Here is a 15,718-nt window from a genome sequence, read left to right as displayed (position 1 = left end):
AAACTTTAAAACAACTACCTTAAAGATCCTCAAAGAACTAAAGGGAGATGTGAAAATGTCAAGAAAATCATGTATGAAAAAAAAAGGAAATACCAATAAAGAGATTAGAAAACTTAAACCAAAAACAAATTCTAGAGCTGAAAAGTACAATAACTGAAGTGAGAATTTTACTTCATGTATTGAAAAGCAGATTTGAGCAGGTGGAAGAATTAGCAAACTTGAAGATAAGACAGTGGAAATTATAGTCTGAGGAACAAAAAGAAAAAAGACTGAAGGAAAGTGAAGTGAGCCTAAGGACATCACCTGAGACATCACCAAGTGGACCAATAAACACATCGTGGGAGTTCAAGGAGAAAAGAGAGAAGGGGAGGGCAGAGAGAATATTGAAGAATGAGTGAAAACTTCCCTAGTTTGATGAAAGACATGAACATAAATATCCAAGATGCTCAAGGAATTCTAAGTAAGATAAATTCAAAGAGACCCACACCAAGACACATTATCAAACTTTCATAGGATAAAAAAGAGAGAATATTGAGAGCAGCAAGAGAAAGGTGAATCTATTATATACAAGAGATCATTAATAAGATGATCAGCTTTCTCATCCGACAGTCTGGAAGCAAGAAGGCTGTGGGCCAATGTTTTCAAAGTCCTAAAAGAAAGAAACAGTCAACCAAGAATCCTACATCCAGCAAAACTGAAAAAACTTTACTTTTTTGTCCCTCAAAAGTAAAGGAGAAATCACAACATTCTCAGATAAACAAAAGCTAAAGGAGTTTATTACCACGAGACTTGGGCCAGAAGAAATGTTTAAGAGGGTCCTGTAAGGTTAAATGAAAGAAATATAGACAGTAACTTAAAGCCACACGTAAAAATAAAGATCTCAATGAAGGTAAATACACATGCAATCGTAAATGCTGGTAGTAATGTTAACAACAGTTTACAATTATATCTTCTGTTTTCTATACTAGGCTTAAGAGACTAATATATTTAAAGAAATAAAACAAATCAATTATTAGTCCAAAAGCAAAAAAGACATTTCTAATAAATAAGTAAGAAAAACCTTAGACATCATCTATTCAAAACAATTTTTCAGATTTCAAAGTACAGGTCCAGAATAAAGAAGCAACACTCAAAGTCAAATAGTTAATAAAACACTAGTTCAGCTTTTTTACTTTGTAAAACCTTAAGTTTAGGATTATAGAAATCCCTATAAAATAAGATATTACAAAGTGCTCTGACAACGTAATTCCTCTGCTGTTTTTGATAGTTTTGAAAGCAAGTGTATCTATCACAACAGTCTTTCCCAAAACCTTTTTACAACGTTTACAGACAAACAAAACATTTTTTCAAAAAATTTCCTGACCAAAAAATTAAGAGATACTAACATTTTGTATTCAATCATGAATTATTTTTCCCTATTCTACCTGAGAAGGCAAATGTTGCCAAGGATGATTAACTTTGTAACAAAAAATGCATAAAAATATGAAATGATTTGAGAAATACCTGAAGTAGAAGCAGCCATCTTCCTTGTCATTATCTTTTATTTTATTACAGCTAAATGTTTCTGCCTAGAAGAAGTAGGAAAGAAGTGGGGAACGATAAATCACAAAGTTAACACAGTACATTGAGGATGAAAATTTATGTTACCTTCATCAAATGTGAATCCAGATCACATTAGGATTGATAAATACACACACACACACACACACACATTCCTTTACAATGCATGTATGACACCATAGTGAGATTACCATACAGTCATTAAAGGACACACAACAGATAGTTACAGTGGTAACATAATTTTAAGATAACAGCTTGTTGGGGTTGTAAGCATAAAATATATATCAAATTTCAAAGACTTGGTACAAGAAAGTAAAGTATCATTAGCAAATTTTAAAATACTGAGTTCATGTTGATATGGTTATTTTTGACATATTAGGTTAAAACTATATTAAAATTAATTTTACTTTTTTCTTTTTTCACTTTTAATGTGGCTACTAGTTAAACATCATCTGTGGCTAGTGTTGTATTTCTACTTGACTACGCTGCTTTAGACTCTCAAACTGTTCTCTCCACTCTATGCTCCTTTACTCTGCAGTCTATCCATCATGTCTCTTTCAATCACATTTCTTTCTATATTACCTCATTGTGATATTCAGTGGGTTTTTTTGCCTTGTGCTACTGTTCTCCCAGATATACTTTTGAAACATACTCAGATGTATTTTTTTAAAATCCCAAGTGATGGAATGAGTTACTTTCTAGCTCTCCAGTATAGACACACTGCATTTTTACATTAAATTACATTTAATTTTATGGTAAATATAAGAGCTATTTTTAATTTCTGAAATGCTTTCTATGACTCACATTTGCTGGTGGCCGGTTCCCACTGTTAGACAGTTTCCACATTTTCATGGAAATACGTGCTGGATTAATATTTTTAATGATACTGTCATCTTCAGAAATAACAGTAATCATAAAATCTGTAATGGTGAACATTAAAAAATTATTTTCTTTCTAGTTCAATTAGTGGATTTGGCTAAATAATTTTATGTCTTAGGGCATACATCTTGTTTAAACGTTAATAAAATTCTGATGGAGAAATAAAACTATTCTTTAGTCTTCCCCAACAGTTTGTTCATAGAACTCATTAATCATGACAGATAACTCTCTAGTGCTAAATTTCCCACAGAAATCTAATAAATACGTCTCTGCCATCAACAGTCCTTTGTCTTACTGTCACAGTCTGCCATGCAAGATGAAAAGGGTTGGACTGTGGGTACTCAGCAACCTAGAATAGGCCAAACAGTTACAAATCTATACGCTTTATGTATTCTGAGAATGCAATGTTTACCTTCTTTTATGATTTTCAATAGCATATGGTAGCTAAACTATTATTATGTATAATAGTCCCCATATACTTATCATCTGTAATAGTCACTTGTTACCTGTCAGTTTTTTAATCACAAGAAATAGGTCTTATCTCCCCTAACAGATTTCAAACTCCAAGTACAAAGGTTATGTATATATGTAATTTAATTATTTAAAATTATTGTTAATATTTCAATCGAAACTTTCTGGTCTGCTTCTTTCACTCCCTGTAACTATGAATATGAATTCATCCATTCAAGAAAACCAAAGTCTTCAAGAATATTACCTCTATAAAGCAAATACTATTTCCTATTGACTTGGTACGTGCCATATTACACTGAAATCATTTGCTTAGTTGATTGTCTCCTACATTAGACTGAATTCACTGAAAACTGTCATACTCACTGGAACTAAGAGCCCAGTATAGTGGATGGACATTAGTAGGTATTTAGCAAATGTTTGTTCTGAAATATCTTTAATCATAAATTGTGATGTGATGTATTTCCATCCAAAGTAAGTTGAACAGTCTCAGTTCTGTTTGGTTCAACATCGCACCGTATTTAGTAGAACATACCCATACAGTTCTTGACATTTAGCAGTTCACACTTCTGCAGAATTTCACAATTCAGTGAAAGAACAAACACAAACTGAATTACCTTAAGCTATCAGTTTATGTATGAACTTTTAGTTCATTCTTAACCATTAAAGGAATGTAGGATATAGGGGTGAGGGAAGATATACCTAAGTCAAATGTACTTTTCTTGCCATTTAAAAAGCCATAACATGATTGCTTTTTTATCATGCTGAACACTTGGGATAAATAATTTATTCCACTAATGTAAAAGCAGACTGTCACTACAAATGTATTTTAAAACTGAATTACTCACCGGTGAAACTACCCCCTGCTAAAAAGGAAGCATCTTGGTCATATTTAACATTGAGACGAATGGGTTTTTCAGGGTCTGGAAGAATCATTAACTTAATTATAGGTCCTTCTATAGTATTCTTGTTATAGATGGCTTTAACCTGCATAATATGTTCTCCTCTAAAAAGAAAACAGGGGGAAGGGGAGAAAGGGGTTTAAACTGCATTAGTTATTACTAAAAATTCTAAGACAATTTATACAAAGTTTAACTCATTTAGGAAACCTCTCCCTCTCTAATCCTGTCAGTTCCAACTCCTGACTAACACTAAGTAGAAGGCTAGCTATTAGTCTAAACTTCATCAAGTAATAACAAAAAATCAATCTCTATAATACCAATAACTATCAAACTTTCAGTTCTTACCTAGGAGCATAAACACTGAACACTCCCAAATTAGCCCTGCCCCTTTCATCGGTTTTATGCTGTTGGTTTGCAGGAGTGAGCTAGAAGCAAAACAAAACAGTTAATTAGAAAATTCTAGGAATCAAATTCTTTTCTTCTATTACTATTTAAAAACCTCTATTTGCACACACTTCTAAAATCTAAAATTTTCTAATTTGAACTGAAATAATATTGTGATCACATAATCCAAAGGCATCACACATACTGATCAATTAAACTAGAATTTCATGTATTTCAATTATGATGTTGCAGAATTCAATGTTCACTGTTTCAATACCATTGATGTACCAAGTGAAGTTTGGTCATACAAACAATGAAGGTGTATTCCAAAACTGGGGGGTTGTGGGAGACAGCACAGGAGAAATAAACAAATATACATACATAATTATAAGTCACGGCATAATACTATATCCATTGTTACTTCACCTTTCTCTTAGGACATTTACTCAGATGTGCTTTTTAAATCTTTGTTGCAATATTACCTTTGTAGTGATAACCAAGTTTTTACTTTCAAGTAATTTGGAATCAGTGGCCACATTTCCTAATCATTGGTTAGAAGAGTCAGCCTTTTGCAGATGCTTCTCTAAAAGCTAGATCATACTCTTATTTGGTGTAGAAAATAATCACTCTCCCAGAAGCAAGCATTAAGAACGAAAGTCAATCTGCAGTAAATGGCAGCAGTATATCAGACTCTCCCCTAAACCCTAATATCTAATTTCTATTTAGAAGAACTTAAAGATTAGGTAATTATGCAGACAAAGAATGCAACAGCTGGTGAGACAAAAATGAGAAGGAGTAATTGAAATACTAAAAGTCCTGTATTTGTACCTGTCTCACTTACCTTCCAATCCATCTTCTCTCAACCCATCTTTCTCAAAGTATTTCTTCCATCTAGTCCTAAATCTTTGTGGCTAAGCCAGAGGTAAGTCTTCTATTTTATGCTATATAGCAGCAATACTGCAGTCTTTTTTGACAGGCATAAGACCTCTGACCCTGATTACTTTACTTTGAAAACAAATCCACGTGGATCACAAGTCATTCTTGGCACTTTAACCTCCTATATGGCTTTTAAAATCAACTTGTTGGGTCCTGGTAAATTCCTACTGGAATTCTTAATGAACTAATGGATTAATTTCAAGAAAATTGTGTATTTACATAACATAAACTGTTCCCATTCTCTAAAATTATAAAATGTGGACGAATGCCCAAGTCCGGCTGAATACAATCCCAGGAGCTCTCTTCCGTGTTGCCTGGCAACAACCTGGATGAGACAAATGAATTCCCTTCAACCAAAAGAAGAGACTTGTCAAAATACAACTCTGCAAAGGACTGGCAGCTTCTTCCCCTTTCCCCTCGCAGAAGGGCCTTCAACTTTGTACCAGGCATTCAAAGCCCCTGCTAGATCCTAAGTCAGCTATCCTAATACTCATGGAAACAGCTGGTACCTAATCTTGGACTTCATGTATGTACCCAAACATTACAAGGCCATGTTCATGCTTGCCGAATTCCCTAGCACACAACCCAGTATAGGTCCAATAGCTATGCCCAGACCTTGGTAGCTCTCCAAAAGGTAGGAGAGTACTGGTATTCACATGACTCTTTCTGCTTACCCTCAGAGCTTGTAAATTTCCCCAATAAAACCTGTTCCAAACCCATACTGCAAGCCACTGTATCTGCTTTCATTTCCCTTGTCAAAATTATCTATTCATCATAATGTGAAATCTAAATATTATTGGTATTATGTAATAAACACTCAGAACGTTACCCCTTGTTACACTTTTTTCAAGATACAAACTACACTTCCTCAAAATAACTAAAAAAAGTTTAGGTTGATTTAAACTAATAATAAAGATTATATAAGACTGTATTTCTGAAGGAAAAAAAAATTAGAGAAATGTGACACCTAAAGACATTTCCTGAGAATGAAAGCCACAATTTTAAGTAAGAAAATTATTTAAGAACATTTAACACTTACCTTCACATTGACACAACATTGTAAACTGACTCTACTCCAATAATAAAAAAATATATATATATAAAGAAAAAAACCTTACCTTTAAATTGTTAGCTTTTATAAGACTTATTTTAACCTGTGGTACAGGTGCTGGATTATCCCACTGATCACAAAGTTGAACAATGACAGGATTCTGTAATTCTCTTCCATTAATCACTGGGATGGACTAAAACAGATATATTTTAACAAACACTAAAACATATGTGCCAAACAATATGATTACTATTTTTATACTTTTAAAACAATCACTTAATTTATCTCTTCTAGTCACAAATAGCTTTTCATCAATTAAAATAAACTTGTGAAAGTCAATTACATTGTCACAATTGATCCTCTTCTTATAGACATACTTTGATAAAAGGAAAAAAAGCATTTGACACTACTCCCTTCTAGAGCCAGTTAAGAATTCCAAAAATTACATATAGAAGGACTTCAATAGAAACAGAAGCTTATCTTAGGTTCTCATATTTAGCACTGACTGTCTACACTTAGCTCCTCCATCAATTGTCAGCACTCTGCCAGTCTACATGAAGCAGTAATGAAATGCACAGCTTCCCAACTTTTGGTTAAATGGGACTAGTCACTGATAATCTACACTGTTTTGTTGGCTTAAAATGCTTCCTGCTTTTCCCTTACTTCATGTAAGGCCTGTGTAATTCTAGGAATTTGCAGGCAGACATATTAATACTGGATATATCAAAGGAAACACACTGTCAAGCAAGAAACCTGTTAAAGTCCAATCCTCTGTGTCAGATTTTAAAAGTTAAAAAAAATAGAAAATGGGAGAGAACTAGCGAAAAAGCTGATTTATCACCTCTCTCCTATTAATAATGCTGCCTCTGCTTCCTCCGTCCCTCACCTTACCTGAGGTAGTTGGTTACCAAATTAGGTTATGAGGCTGCTAAAAGTAGGAGAAAAATTAATAAAATGTTATGGATAGAACTTTATGTTTTTTAAAAAACAATACCCTTGAAGTTGGTTTAGTTTAAATGCTTGACTACTAAAAAATTTTCATGGATAGACAATATATACTCTATCTGCCAAAGTTTATAAAAAGCTTGAATATAAAACAGTGCTTATGTTTCTAAATGTAGACACATTATTCCTAGTCACATAATTGTCTATCCATCAAATAGTAACTACTTTTAACAAATATCTTTCAGTAAATAACTTTGTAGCCCAAGGTGTTAGTCAAAAATTTTACTGCAAAATAGTGGGGAAAGGAAATATCCAAAATCAAATGTTCATGAATAAAAATCTGCCCTCTGCCACTTTTTAATATTGTCCTATAATTTAACTTTAAGAATTTCAGTTTCCTCATTTATAAAGAATGATAATATATGATAATGTTGTTGAAGATTAAATGAGAGAATATACATATACTTATGTATTTATGTTTTCCTATTTATCATGTTTAGGTGTTAAATCAGTTCTCTTTTTCTATTTAATATCCTGTGAGAGGAAGACAAATCAAGAGTTAAAGTAGAAAATTCTAGGAAAACCAGATATTCAATGATTATGTATGTTTTCAGTCTTATCTACATTTAATACATCTCTTAACACAATCAGAAATTAGTTTTAGGTTTTATTTTTAAACCTTCTGGACTTCTATGGTATCTGCAAATCTTACAATGAATTTTTGAGTTCACAAGCTATCATTATTTTTGATAATCCACTCCTACAAAATCATATAAAGAGATGAATGTGTCAAGATTCTTTCCGCTTCAAAGGTACACAATTATTCCATGACATAGTCAACAAATTCTGACATCATTAGGTACAAAAAAATGTATTAATTTACATAGTATATGTGCTTCCAGATAAGAATAAGTACACTAGTTTTTCCGTGAAACTCGTCAGTCAAGACACTGTTATGGAAAAAAACTTTTTGAAGGACACTGACATACCGGTTTAGCTGTTTTCTTAAACTCATAAATCAAAAAGGGCAATCTCAAAGTAAAGGATAGATATGTAAGCTTTTCTAATTGATCAGCTGCTTTATGGGATAATTTCATCTACTACCATGGTCATGTTGAGATCATTTTCCTTTAGAAAAAAACGTAAGTTTTCATACCAACAGATTAGGCCTTCCTACGCTGTAACGGAATGCCAGAAAGTGAACATTTTAAAATTAAAATTCTAAAAATTTTAACAAAAACTCAAAGGTAACAGATTTGATAGACATTTGCAAAATTACTATTTAAGATTTAACTATTTGCATCGGAAGGTATACTGAAGTTTTTATGGATGTAATGAATGACTTGGTATCTGGTATGCTTTTTAAAATTCTAGCAGAAAGTTTTTTTCTAAGTCAGTGAGAGAGAACAATGAAATAAAATTAGCAAAAATCAGTAACTGTTGAAACTGGGGGTTCATTATATTTTTACTTTTATGCATGTTTAAAAATTTCTATAATAAAGTTCTTAGGATCTGAAGTGCCACAGTATTTGCTGAACAAACGTGAGCACAGTGATGAATTACATAATGAAGTATTAAGATTCATTATTACTTTGTCCTTTTGTTATAGTTACTATTGTTAGTTGTTGTTACTTCAACAACAAAACTTATCTATTTTGATCTACTGACATTCTGAAGGCAATAAGCCATGTGGTGTTCAATTCTTTCCAACAAGGCAGGAAGTTACTTACCTCCTTTAATTCTGGCCAGTCTATAAGGAGAAGTTTAGCTGGTGGGCCAGAAATTAGCTGCACTCGAATGAAGTCAGAAAACTCACGCCAAGTAAAACAAAGATCCTTATTTCCAGGAGGACCTGGAATAAATTTGATGCCTTTTACACTTATACTTTGTGTATTTTCCTAGAGAGGAAAGCATATTGAGAAAAAACAGGGAGATAATGTTTAGTTTTCAGAAAAATGAAAGAAGATGTTGTCACTAATCCATGTACATACAGATGTGTTTCCAGTAAAACAATGGCAAGTAACTTGTACATATGCCAATACTGGTGTGCCATGAATTTCATTTCCTTGAGAGGAGAAAAAATTTCTCTTGAGGGAGAAATCTAGAAGGTTCCAGCTATGTTCTTTTACCTGATCTTGCCCTGATTTCCCTCTTACTCACACCTGCACTGTCTCCTTTCTGTTTCCCAAACAGCCAGGCACATGCTCGCCCAACAACCCTTTGCACTTGCTCCTTCCCTCTGTTTGCAACATTCTTTACCAACAAGGCTTTTCTTTAGGTTCTGCACACAGAACACCTTAATCAGAGGGGTCTTCCATGACCACCTTATGTCATAGCCCATTTTACTCTTCTTCTTAACACTCATTTCTTACCTTTACATGCTCTCCCCATTACAAGATAACCTGTGAGAAGTCAAGAGGTGACTTGTCATTACTCAATCTGGTACTTAGAATGCCTAACACATCATATTAATAGATACCAATGAAACTAGTCTGTAATATTTGCAGTGACTGAAACACATAAACTGATTCTGTACTGGCATAAGCATAGTGGTATCTGCATTTTAATAGAGACCCCCTAATGATTTCATCATCTTAAATTTCCACTAAGTACAAACCTATTCCAACAGATTTTAAAAATCAGAATTAAAATGTCATGTCTTATGACCTGAAACAACTGCTTATAGAAGATTTTCTGTAAAAAGATATTGCAAAATAATCAAAATTAATCTCCTGAAAAACCCACATTAATTGCAGGGGAATTTTTTTCATTTACAAAACAAATTTTCATTAGTACAACATACTGAATGTTCAAAATACATAAAGTCTAATGTAGAATTCCACATTTAATAGTGAAACACCAAATGCTCTTTTAAAGAGGTGATGTCTTAAGTAATGTTGAAAGTTTTTCTGGTTTTACTCCAAATCTTGAAAATAACATTTGCATATGCATTTATGAATTGCAGGTAAGTATAAACAGAATTAAGTACAAAATTCTGAAAGGCACCCTCTAAGGTCTAATGCTAAAATTATCAATGGAATGTACTTCAGAAGAGCAGTATATTTTATGCAGATGTGGAAAAGATTTTAAGAAACAATGACGTATTAAAAGTACTTTTTAATTAAAAAAAAAAACTTTAAAAATAGTGTTTTTTAAAAACAACTTTGGTTTCAAAAAAACCCCATAAGGTTCCGTTTTTTCTCTGCAGAGACTAGGGATAGACTCCTATTGTTTGTTTGAAAGTGAGTCAAGATAGTATCCCTTAGTTGTAAAACAGCAGCATTGACAAAGAAAGTTAACCTGGCTGAAAGATGAGCCACAGGAAGAGACGTGTGAGGCTGTGCTGCGGCGGAGCACTATGGGGCATTTCAGGCCATCCCAAGGAGAGGGAGTCCAACTCTAGAGCACAGAATGCTCATAGGTCTGATGGGGGACCAGAGGATGGGAACTGAAAACTGACACTGGATTTGGTCAGGTGGTACAGGGCAGAAAAACATGATGGAAGTAGCTTGTCTGGGAATGACAATAAAGAATGTAAAAACAGAGTTTACAGAACTCTTCTAAGAAGTTGTACTATAACAAGGAGAACAGAAAGAGGGAAGTTAAGAGGACAGGGATTCAGGACCAAAGGAAATCGTGGGTTTTTGGGGGAGGATGGAAGCAGGCGGGGAGTCGGGTTTAAGATGAGATATTACAGCATGTTTACATGCTAATGGGAATCTAACAGTTGGGGAAAACAAGATGTAGGAAGACAGGTCACAATTTAGAAGTAATTTGTGAATGACGATGGGAGTCTGCAAAAAGTGACAGGAAGCAGAAATTGTTTGTGCCCTGCAGTGGGAACACAGTTATCATCTGCAAAAAAGGTGAAGCTAGACAGCGGAAGAACCTGAAAGTCAAAGAGCAAACCTCATCTCTTACAGTAAACAAAGCACCATTAAGAGTTCCTGAGCAGGGCTAAGATACAGTGAAACAGGGTGTTTCTGGAAACTAGAAAGTAAGAGCGTTAACAGGTTAGTGGAAATAGAAACTCCAGTTAGGAAGGGCAACAAGGAGGTTACTCTTGTGATTATTCTGTCAGGTAAAAGGTGTAATGGAGGCTCCAAAATGAAGAAGACTTTTAAAAATCATTAAATGCCCTAAATGGATTCAACTTTACTTGGGCCTTAGAATTCCTCCTTTCTGATCTACTCTAGCCTGGCAGGTTCCTTGAAGGCTCACTTGCAACATCTTCTTTTCTCAAAAGCTGTCTTTAATCTCTCCAAGAGGAATACATTGTGTTTGTATGCTCGTTTTAAACTGAAATAAATCCACCAGGGTTCTTATTTTTCAAGCTAATTTCAATTAACTGCACAGCTGCAAACTTTCACAACTAGTTTTCTCCCAGGGCATGCTATTTAATGCACGGACTTAACACCAAGAAATTTTATTCAAATAGTTTTTACATGAAAAACTACCTTTATATACATATCAAAATATGTAAGGATGAAATGATATGATCTGTGGAATGTGCTTCAAAGTGATATGTTAAGAGGGGACTGATGAATGCTGAAAGCTGACTCATGGGATCATGGGCATTACTTACACTATTTATCCTATTTTTGCATATGTTCAACATTTTTCATTAATAAACTTATTTTAATGCCTTTTGCAATTTTTCATTGTAAACACTGAAATAAAATCTCTTATTTTTATTCTTCCCAATCTTTTTGTTATATATAAGCTGAATGGAATAGCTATTACAGAGAAGAGACATACCTGAAAAGTAGTCTTCAAATGTGAACTATCAAGTCCAATTCCAGCAATTCCCAAGGCAGACAAAGAACTTGGAGAAAATGCTTGAATCTGATTTCCGTACTGATCTGTAACTATTATAACTATAAAAAGGGGGAGGATGTTTCATTTTAACTGTGTTTTAATAAAAGATACAAACAGCCATAAATACACTTACACACTTCATTAAAATTATACTTAGAAACTCATTCTAACTTTGTTTTCTAGCATATTTCTTGTAAAACAGTAACTATACTTGTTTCTTTTATAATCACTATAAAAATGTCAAATATTAACGTAAGTACACTCATATAGATATATTTAACATGATGCTGATGTTAATCAAATTTTTGTCATTAATATTTGAAGGAAATAATTTAGTATTATGTAATATTCTTGATGTAAGAAAAATACAGGATACATATGAAGTCACTAATATATTTACTTTACATTCGTAATATTAACTATTACTATTATTATTTATAACAAAAGTCAACATTTTTTTCAACATATTATTTTTGTCAAACTGATTTCACAGGTCAGCATGGGCAAAGATAGTGAAAATACTTCAATTTTCCCAATGGTGGATTTTAAAACAGTCATTGTATATAAATCCACAGCTTTCCTTTCAGATTATATAAGCCAAAACAAGAATGTAAGGACGTATTACAGAAGTGCTTTAAAGAAAGGAAGCAGGCCATACCAACCTATTTCTCCTTGAAGCTCTTGGCCCATCTGTACTGTTTTTCCACCTTTTAATTCACATTTTAGATGTTTAGGTTCATCAGGAAGTGGTCTGAAAATGGTTAATAAGTTAAAAGGCCTTACTTACACAATTAATTGTAGAAAAAAATTAGTTTCAATATGCTAAAAAGAAATACATATAACATTGATTTTCTAAAACTTAAATACAGTAACACCCTCTCCAAATACTGTAATCTATATAACATTGCTATTGACACAAAAGGAAACAGAGAAAAGATAGCTGGCAAAGATAGTAGAGAATACTGACCAAAAAAAAAATACACAAGTGTTAGATCATAGCATCTCTGCTGGATTAAAAGGAAGCCAGACAGGAGAGCACTGAGAAGGAAAACAAGTGGGTCAGTAAGAAGGGCTCATCAAGAGATCTGGCCCTGGCCGAAGAGTTGTACATTTGACAATTTTATCTCAAACATGGAACTATTCTAAGCATTGGAATAGTACAGAAATGGGTAGAGGAATCAAAGAGGAAAAGGTCATTGAAACAGAGGTTGCCAAGGAACTGAGAGGCAAAGGTGAAAGATGAGTTTTCCATATCTTTACTTCAGTGTTTCCTTTTTCTACCAGGTGGACTCAACTTTGAAAATCATCACTAACCAATGAAAGAATTCTTCCTTCTGAACAACACACTGACTGATCGATCACACTGTATCTTTTGTATTTTTCATGTTTTTGTCATTTTGCAGGTGTTTTCACTGTTGCTTGTCCTAGGAGGGTTTTCTTTTAATGAAAGTTCTAGTTCTTACAGACACCAGAGGGCCAATTAAGCAGGGGTTATAGTGATGTTAACAATTAGTCACTATCTCTTCAGTGAAGCTTTATTTAAAACCTGTGACAATGTGTACATTAAAAAGCAACAACATGTGTGATCTGGAGGAAAGTACTTTTGTTGCCATATGATGAATTTTGAAATATCTCAAAATGCAATATGTCCACAAACCTTACTGTAAATGCACTTTCCAAAGACACATGATCATCTTGGAATGAAACCTGGCAATAGCGCATATCTTTTACAGATGTTGGTACTTGCACATCAGGAAGCAGACCCTGTAGCAAATGCTCTTTGTTAATCTCAGGAGTCCAATTAACCTAGGAGAAAAATCATGTACTTAAGAATAATATAAAGCTTAATCTAATGCCCTCCTACTGCCACTTATCTTACTAAAGACTCTTCATTATAACCCACACTCCCCAGCTTCAAGGAAAAAGAAAGGTCTTATATGAACAGAAATGATGGTGGTTCAGATATTACTATGATGAAAGTATCTCCTTCTTTGTCTTTGCTGTTAATGTTGCCGTATCTTTCAATGCAATAAAATAAATATCCTTGTCATTTCTTTAGCATTTTCCCACAAGATTATCACTGTGGTAATAATAATATATAAATCAAATCATGTGATCAATTCTGAGAAGTAATAATTGTTTTGTTTTTTTTTAAGAATCTTATCAATACAGGTTTTGAATGAGATCTAGGCGGACTCTTATTCAGCAAGGTGAGAAAACAGAAGTTAAATCCACTGATGTAATTAGCATCCTGGCCACTTGATCCTAATCCACTCTCGGATGCCTTCAGGTCCAATTTTAACTTTACATCTCTTAAACTCCATTTTTAGTTGTTATTTGATCCATTTTTAAAATTAATTACCCTACTGTATCCTACTTTAACTTATAATCATTTCTATTTAAGAATTTTTAGCTCAACTTTATGCTTTTAAGCCTTCTGTAGTTGTAATACCTAAATCACTCATATTCCAATATTTTGATCCTAGTTTATGTTGTTCTAACTTTCTTAGTCACCTTTTTATCTTTTTAAACCATCCTTTATTCTTTACCATACCCTTTTTTCTTTAAGGAAGCAGCAAGCAGGAGTTACACAAAGAGGCTCTCTTCCCTTGCCCTAGCTGTGTTACTTCTTCAGTGAATTCCTAGGTCAGCTTAGGTTGACCTTCCTCAATATTAGAGAATTCTCTAAAGACCACAAAACCACTTTAAGGCGTATAAAATTAATTTAATAAAAGTAGTATTTAATATCCTTTATCGTCGATAAAGAGGGGCATGTTTTAAAATCTTTGGAACCCAAGACGTATATAAACACTAGACGTATATAAACACATTGCAAAATGTGTCAACTGCAGGCCAAAAGCTGAAAGAATGGCAAAAAAGGTTAGATACAGAAAGAGGCTCTCCAGTCAATGTTTTTTCTTAACCTTGATAAGAAACTAAAATGTGGAAACATTATTATTAGAAAGCAAGGAATCAGTTCAGAAATCAGGCTGCTGGCACCATTTTTAAACTACTCACCCTGAAACCTGCTGATAGAGTTAAAAACGGCTTGCCTCCCTTCCAAGCAGGATCAGGATTATTTCTCTTTCAGTCCTCCCTTCCCTCATTAAAGAGGGAAAAACTAAAGTGGCGGGAGCAAGGGTTATTCCAAATAAGATTTTTAAAATAATGTCAGCTGAACCCCTGTTAAATAATTCTCTTAAAGTGTCAGATTCTCTATTTGGAGACTCAGGATAGCTATAGAACAGTACAAAAGAGTCATTTCTATATCCTGTCCCATAAGAGCAACTCTCTAAAAATTTAGTTAACTGAGACCCCTTATATACGGGTCCACAAATGTTGGTTTTCCAGAGACGGGGATGTTTATCTCTAACCATCTTAAAGAAACCTGGATTTTTAGGAAGTTCTTTTCTCACATAAGATTTGCAGTTTTTTCCTTCACACATGCCAAGGAACAAAGCACAGTTAGTTCCATTACAATGCTTGTTTTGAAAATGCAAATTTGTTCAAATGTGATTAAAATATTAGGGAACACTTTCAGTATAAAGCAATTATGCACCTAGTTGAAACAAGCAATGCAGGAATACACAGAACAACATACCTCAAACACCTACCTACCTCAGCTGATTTTGTGTTGGGCCACACATGTCCACGTCTAGTGGAATTTCCACCCCCTTACAGTTAACTAAAGCTGCGATCCTTCCTGCACTCACCTCCACAAGCAAGGTAAACTGCCATATTATGAGAGTGTTTATGAACTTTGTAATCATTTAAT

The 15,718-nt window shown here is 33.7% G+C and overlaps 1 protein-coding gene across 1 annotated transcript in view; it reads right to left on the bottom strand.

The window, feature by feature from the left end:
- The window catches only part of SMCHD1 (structural maintenance of chromosomes flexible hinge domain containing 1), a 114,852-nt gene that overhangs the window by 37,264 nt on the left and 61,870 nt on the right, over positions 1-15,718 (bottom strand). The window contains exons 26-34 of the mRNA XM_031690252.2: positions 13,601-13,749; positions 12,606-12,694; positions 11,884-12,002; positions 8,856-9,023; positions 6,248-6,373; positions 4,155-4,234; positions 3,756-3,913; positions 2,365-2,480; positions 1,504-1,568 (exon numbers count right to left, since the gene is read on the bottom strand). Coding sequence (XP_031546112.1) covers positions 1,504-1,568; positions 2,365-2,480; positions 3,756-3,913; positions 4,155-4,234; positions 6,248-6,373; positions 8,856-9,023; positions 11,884-12,002; positions 12,606-12,694; positions 13,601-13,749 — 1,070 coding nt within the window. The remainder of the gene's footprint in view (positions 1-1,503; positions 1,569-2,364; positions 2,481-3,755; positions 3,914-4,154; positions 4,235-6,247; positions 6,374-8,855; positions 9,024-11,883; positions 12,003-12,605; positions 12,695-13,600; positions 13,750-15,718) is intronic.

Source organism: Vicugna pacos, chromosome 24, assembly GCF_048564905.1.
Source record: "Vicugna pacos chromosome 24, VicPac4, whole genome shotgun sequence".
NCBI lineage: Eukaryota > Metazoa > Chordata > Mammalia > Artiodactyla > Camelidae > Vicugna > Vicugna pacos.
Note: the sequence above shows the minus strand (reverse complement) of the source record. Positions and strands in the feature narration are given on the sequence as shown.